Raw genomic sequence first — 7,305 nt, 5'->3', positions numbered from 1 at the left:
ACCAGTTGTAAAGGAGGATGGGATAACTAGAAATACCAAGGGCCCAATCCGGAAAAAATCTCAAAAACTTGCATGTAAGCCCGGTAAGGAAAATATGGGGAAGAACACGTCCAAGCTACAGAAGGCAAATGACTTGAGGGAGATAACTCGATTGGATACAGAGGAGGTAGAGTTGGGACCAAAACGTAAGTCACGTACCCCCCTAGAAGATATAATGGAGAATGCTGGGGTGGGGAAGAAACCAAAGTTAGAGGAGGAAGTTTCGGCTTTTGGCAAATTGTTGGCAAAACAAATGGGATCGGTGGCGGCTGCGGTGCAGCCCCGCCGGGAGCCATGAGTGCTATATGTTGGAACTGTCGAGGGCTTGGGAACCCTCGGACAGTTGGCACGCTCCAAAAATTGGTTTTGGAGGAAGATCCCACCTTGGTGTTCCTTATGGAAACCAAGTTTAACGTGGAGGAAATGGTGGAGATAAAACGGAAACTGGAAAGAAGCCAAGGCTTGGTCGTCCCTAGTGTTCGCAGGAGTGGGGGTTTGGCCCTGTTATGGAAGGAGTCGTTACTAGTGGATGTGCAAACCTTTTCCCCGAGACACATAGACGTGATTGTCACGGAGGACGCTGGGAAAATGAAATGGAGGTTCACCGGGTTCTATGGCAATCCGGAAACGCACAAAAGAGAGGAATCATGGTCGCTTTTGGTAAGTTTGAGCACAAGGTGTGATCTCCCTTGGGTTTGTATGGGAGACTTCAACGAGATATGTCACAGGGGAGAAAAGACAGGAGGGGGTGAGAGACCCGAATGGCAGATGAGTGCATTCCGATCAGCGATAAACAGAAGCAAACTTAGGGACATGGGCTGCGTAGGCCCAGAATTCACTTGGAGTAGGCGGTTAAGGGCTCGGGGTTGGGTCCGTGAGAGACTTGATCGGGCCTTGGTCTCCACAAACTGGGCTGGTTTGTTTCCGGGAGTAAGACTATACAACAGAGCCACTTGCTCTTCAGACCATAACATACTGATTCTCAAAACCCTCCCTCCTAAAAGTAGAAGCAAAAGGCAGCGTTTATTCAGGTTCGAGGCAATGTGGATAAAGAAGGATGATTGTGCAGAAGTAGTGAAAGAGGCTTGGGAGAGAGGTCAAATGCTAGGGTTGCAAAATCAGTTCAGGCTGTGCATGGATGAATGCAGGTCAGCTTTGCAAAGCTGGAACAAAACTAACTTTGGCCATGTTGGACGGAAAATTGCCTCGCTCTCCAAGAAGCTTCAATGGCTGGAATGCTTGCCAGGGGGTGTGGCAAACATGGAGGAAATTAATGAAACAAAAGGGGAGCTGATCAGGATGCTCTCGGCTGAGGAAGTGATGTGGAAGTAGCGGTCAAGAAACTGCTGGCTGAAGTCAGGGGATAGAAATACGGCCTTCTTCCATGAGAAAGCATCAAAAAGACAGCAACGGAACACCATTACTCGGCTTCTGGATTCGAATGGGCAGTGGCAGGAGGAGGAAGATACCATGGGTAACATGTTTGTTGATTATTTCCAAGAACTCTTCACCTCTTCAAACCCAATAGTTAGTGAAGAATTGCTTGATGCAGTTCAACCGAAAGTAACTAACAGTATGAATGAAGTCTTGTTGCAAGATTTTAGGAGTGCCGAGGTGGAGAAAGCCCTCAAGTAGATGCACCCGCAGAAGGCGCCAGGTCCTGATGGTATGCCTCCATTATTTTTTCAACACTTTTGGCCTACTGTAAATTCCGTTGTTATTAAAACTGTTGTTGACTTTCTTAATCATGGTGTTGCTCCCCCTAAGTTTCATGAAACCCACATTGTACTCATCCCCAAAACAAAAAACCCCTCTAGAGTTACTGATTACCGACCTATAAGTTTATGTAATGTAGCTTATAAACTTGCTTCCAAAGTTGTAGCGAACAGAATGAGGGTTGTGTTAAAGGATATTGTTTGTGAAAACCAAAGTGCATTTGTAGCGGATAGGCTCATCACTGATAATATCCTTGTGGCTCATGAATTAATGAATCATATTCACAGAAAGAGGAAGGGTAGGGTTGGGGAAATGGCTTTGAAGTTAGATATGAGCAAGGCTTACGACCGGGTGGAGTGGGGGTGTTTGGAAAAAATTATGGTGAAACTTGGGTTTCATGAGCGGTGGATTGGTATTGTAATGGCGTGTGTGTCCTCGGTCACATATGCGGTTAGACTTAACGGCCAACCTTGCGGCTCTATTACTCCCACCCGTGGCCTTAGACAAGGGGACCCTCTTTCCCCTTTTCTCTTCCTTTTGTGTGCTGAAGGTTTGTCAGCTCTTTTGCATAAGGCGTCGTTGAGGAAGGATTTAAATGGTGTGGCTGCATCGGTTAGGGGGCCAAGAATTTCACACCTTCTCTTTGCGGATGATTGTTTGATTTTCTGCAAAGCATCTGAGAAGGAAGGGGTTGAAGTGCAGAGAATTCTGCAAGTTTATGAGTCTTCCTCGGGGCAGCAATTAAATAGAAGCAAGTCGGCCCTCTTCTTTAGTCGCAATACCCCTACTAGTACACAGGAGCTTATTAAGACCAAGTTCGGTGCTCAAGTCATCAAACCTCATGAATCCTATCTTGGCCTTCCGTCTTTGATCAGTAGGTCTAAGAGAAACACTTTTGCACAGCTGAAACAAAAATTGGCGTCCAAGCTTACGGGTTGGAAAGAAAAGTTGCTGTCAAACGCGGGGAAGGAGGTTTTGATAAAGGCAGTCGCTCAGGCAGTCCCATCCTATACCATGAGCTGCTTTAAGCTCCCCAACGGACTGTGTGAAGAGATGACCGGAATGGTGAGACAATTCTGGTGGGGACAAGTGAAAAACGAAAAGAAGGTGGCGTGGATGAGCTGGGATAGAATGTGTAGACCAAAGGAAGAAGGGGGGCTGGGTTTTAGAGATTTGAAGTCCTTCAACCTGGCTCTTTTAGCTAAACAGGGTTGGAGACTCCAGACAAATTCTACTTCCCTATTCTCCTGGGTCTACAAGACGAAATATTTTCCAAACGGAAACTTTGTGGAGGCAGGGGTTGGCAAGAATGCTTCCTACGCCTGGAGGAGTATCTTGGCTGCACAACATCTGGTTAAAAGGGGCTTAAGGTGGCAGGTGGGAGACTGACGTCACATACGGGTGTGGCAAGACCAGTGGCTCTCTACCAGGAGCACTTATAAGGTGGTCTCTCCGGAACGGCCTGGGAACCAAATTAGAATGGTGTGTGAACTTCTGAGGGAGGGGAGCATGGAGTGGGACATAGAGCTAGTAAAGCGGCTCTTCTTACCCCAGGACGTAGAGGCAATTCTAAGCACCCCCCTCAGTGTTTCGGCTGCGGCTGACAGAATGGTTTGGGCAGAAGATAAGAAAGGCAGATTTTCTGTGAAGAGTGCTTATAGGCTTGCTAGGGAAATTGAGGCAGAGGATGGGAAGGCCAGTTGCTCGGACCCGACAAAATTGCACGGTGCTTGGAAAGGGGTGTGGAGGATGAACTTGCCAAATAGACTCAAACATTTTACTTGGAAGGCCTGTAACGGCATCCTGGCCACTAAAGAATCCCTTTTTAAAAGAAAGATCACAGCCGACGACACGTGCGAAGCTTGTGGGAGTCATGTTGAAACAACCTTGCACATGCTCTGTTTTTGTAACCATAGTACAGAGGTCTGGAATTCCTGCAAGCTCTCTTTGCCTTTCAACATCCAAGAGTCGTGGGGCTTCTTGGATACCTTCAGTAGGCTACGGAACTACTGGGATACTCAGCAAGAGAAGCTGGAGAGGTGGGTTGCCATTTGTTGGGGCATCTGGAAAAGCCGAAACGAGGTTCGGCATGGAGGAGCGAAACGTCCAGGGCAAGTCATCGTGAGAAACGCTCTGCGATTGGTGGATGATTTCCATGCGGCCAATGTGGTGCCGTGCCAGTCGAGTTCGTGCACCCAAGACACAACGATCTGGAGGCCTCCTCCGCCGGGTTACTTTAAAGTTAATGTGGATGGGGCGTTATTTGCAAAATCTAATCAATCCGGCGTGGGGGTGATCGTGCGCGACGGTGACGGTATCGTGGTAGCAGCCATGTGCAGGAGGCTGGACTTGCCACTCGGTGTGCTAGAAACGGAAGCAAAGGCCCTAGAGATGGGGGTGGTTTTTGCTGAGGAGGTGGGGCTTAGGGACGTGGTGTTTGAAGCTGACTCGCAGGTGTTGATTAATGCTGTTCATGGCACGGGTGAGGCAGCGTTGTCGGTGCAGAACATTATTCAAGGGGTGCTTCAGAAAGCTCAAGGTTTCAAGACTTTTGATTTCCTTCATACTAAAAGGCAGGGGAATGCCCCTGCCCATTTGTTAGCTCAACAGGCTCAAAGGGTTGAGAGCCTGGCAGTTTGGCTGGAGGAGTGTCCCAGTCAAGTGGCACATGCGTGTGCAAAAGATGTATTTTTATTTCAAAGTTCAATTTAAGAGGTATGAGTATTTCCAATAAAAAAAAAAAAAAAACAACAACAACAAACCTACTATACGATGCCTTAATTTTTTGGGTCTTTGAGCTACTCAGACCCACCTATGGGTTATTCATGAATCATGAGGGAGCAAGTCTTTTTCTAACAGAGTCCCAGCGTGTTATAGAGACACAAGGACTGCCTTGAGGAATAGCCTTTTAGCCTGCTCTATTTTTTGTTCTGCTATGTCTTTCAATTACTTTCTTGAGTTCATCACAGTAATCTAGATGTGCTGTCGTTGGTCCCTCAACCCGAGTTGATGTGACTTGGCCTTCACTTGTATTTACAGTTTCCACTTTCTCAATACAATTTCTTAACTTCTCTCAAAAAAAAAATATATATATATATATATATATATATATTGGGGTCTTCAAGTTCACCCTTGGGGTATGAGGGAGGATACCTCTTCACCAACTAGCTGATGTGCGTTGACCAATGCTATATATACATCTATGAAAATGTTTTGACAACGCTGCTATAAATACATCCCGGGACAGAGAATCTTCATATTCCGAACCATACAAAATGAAAGCCACAAGCCCTCTCTTACTCCCAGTTTTAGCGATCCTTGTGCTCTCATTATCATGTGCAAACCCAAACCCAATTTTTCACAACTTTTTCCCGTGCCTTTCTAGCCATTCTTCACCTTTATACCCAATATCAGATGTTTTCTACACCCCCAATAATTCCTCCTTTCTCTCAGTTTTACACTCTTATATAAGAAACCGCAGGTTTTCGACATCTTTAACCCCAAAACCTTTCTTTATTGTCTCTGCCAAACATGAATCCCACATACAATCCACTCTAATTTGTGCTAGACAATGTGGCTTTCAAGTTAGAATCCGAAGCGGTGGCCACGATTTCGAGGGCCTTTCATACGTATCAGAAGTTCCATTTATTGTCCTTGACATGTTCAATCTCCGTTCTATAGACATTGATATAGCAAAAAGAACTGCATGGGTTCAAGCTGGTGCTAATATAGGTGAGCTTTACTATAGAATCGCCGAGAAAAGCAATGTCCATGCCTTCCCGGCAGGCGTGTGTGTTGGTCTTGGCACTGGTGGACACTTTTCTGGTGGTGGGTATGGGAACCTGATGCGAAAATATGGCCTTTCTGTGGATAACATCATTGATGCACAGTTAGTGATTGTTAATGGTACAATTCTTAACAGAGAGTCCATGGGAGAAGATGTATTTTGGGCCATTAGAGGAGGTGGTGGAGCAAGTTTCGGAGTCATTCTTTCGTGGAAGATCAAGTTGGTTCCCGTTCCAGCCAAAGTTACTGTATTCAATAAGAAATGGACCTTAGAGAACAATGCAACTGATGTTGTTTATCGTTGGCAACAGGTTGCTCATAAACTACCTAAAGATATCTTCATAAGGGCTTGGCCACAAGTAGTAAATAGAGGTCATAAGGGCATGAAGACGGTCGAAGTTTCTTTTGTTGGTCACTTTTTGGGACAGAGTAACAGTCTTATCCCACTGATGAATGAGAGATTTCCTGAATTGGGTTTGTTGCAAACTGATTGCATTGAAATGAGTTGGATAGAATCCACCATATTCTGGCAGTCTTCCCTAATGGAACTTCCATAGATGCTCTACTCAAAAGGGCATCAAAGGCTGATGTCTTCTTTAAAGCCAAGTCTGACTATGTGAAAAAGCCTATACCAAAGGCTGGTTTAGAATCCATATGGAAGGTGATGATTGAAATAGGGATTAGAGGATTTATGCAATGGAACCCTTATGGGGGAAGAATGAGTGAGATTTTAGAGTCAGAAACTCCATTCCCCCATAGGGCTGGAAACATATTTGAAATATTCTACTATATGTTCTGGTTGGAAGAAGGGACTGAGGCTACCAACCATTATGTAAACTTGACAAGAAGATTGCACAATACCATGACCGCGTACGTGTCGAAGGACCCAAGGGAAGCTCTTCTTAACTACAGGGATCTCGATATTGGTCGTGCAAGTCCAAATAGTAATGAAAGTCTTAGTAGTGCTAAAGTTTATGGGGCTAAGTATTTCAAGGAAAATTTTGACAGATTGGTACGTGTGAAGACCACGATTGATCCTGATAATTTCTTCAACAACGAGCAAAGTATTCCACCTCTTCCACCATATGTCTAGATGAAAGAAAAAGAAAAATAATTGAATCTCTCTCTCTCTCTCTCATTGATGAAACAATAAGAGAACTCTTAGTTTTTATTTTCCACTGGTCATATGATGAATAATGGACTACTCGAATTCGCACATCGCACCGTTACTCATTATCTGTAAAACACCCCGGTGCTAAGTAATTATAGTTTCCATAGTATAAGTGAACAATTGCTTCTATTATAATCTATGATACCTTTCATTGTACAGGTATGTATTTTATAGGTGTGTGATGAGTTCTAGATTGTGCGTTTATATTATATAACGATGCTTATTTAAGTTTCGCATGAAAGTATTCCTTAAATCTAATAGATGAGAATATATATATATATATATATATATATATATGATCATCTGTTGAAAGGGGTGGACGAAACCATAAACTCCTTATAAAATGGATTGTTTTATTTAGAGTACATTACTTGTAGAGGTTTTTTTTTTTTTTTTTTTTTACAAGATAGAAATTATTAGGGGTGTGCAAAAAACCGATAATCTGAAAAAAAAAAAAACCCGGCCAAATCAAGTTCAATTTTTCGGTCTGAATTTCTTGAAACTGAAATATTTCGATTTCGGTTTCGATGCTAGACTTTTTCATCTTGAAACCGACCGAACCGACCGATATATATATATATATATATATCTTT

At 44.0% G+C, this 7,305-nt stretch overlaps 1 protein-coding gene and 1 pseudogene across 1 annotated transcript; both read left to right on the top strand.

The window, feature by feature from the left end:
• The first annotated feature begins 333 nt into the window (after positions 1-333).
• LOC126728582 (uncharacterized) lies at positions 334-1,371 on the top strand. The gene has a single exon (XM_050434381.1). The coding sequence runs from the start codon at positions 334-336 to the stop codon at positions 1,369-1,371; it is 1,038 nt and encodes a 345-aa protein (XP_050290338.1).
• Positions 1,372-5,030: 3,659 nt separating this feature from the next.
• Positions 5,031-6,905, top strand: LOC126726758 (berberine bridge enzyme-like 4; annotated as a pseudogene).
• Positions 6,906-7,305: the final 400 nt, after the last annotated feature.

This window comes from Quercus robur, chromosome 5, assembly GCF_932294415.1.
Source record: "Quercus robur chromosome 5, dhQueRobu3.1, whole genome shotgun sequence".
NCBI classification, from domain to species: domain Eukaryota; kingdom Viridiplantae; phylum Streptophyta; class Magnoliopsida; order Fagales; family Fagaceae; genus Quercus; species Quercus robur.
Note: the sequence above shows the minus strand (reverse complement) of the source record. Positions and strands in the feature narration are given on the sequence as shown.

Coding starts and splice junctions, on each gene's coding strand:
- LOC126728582 (XM_050434381.1), top strand. CDS start 334: ATGAGTGCTATATGTTGGAACTGTCGAGGGCTTGGGAACCCTCGGACA.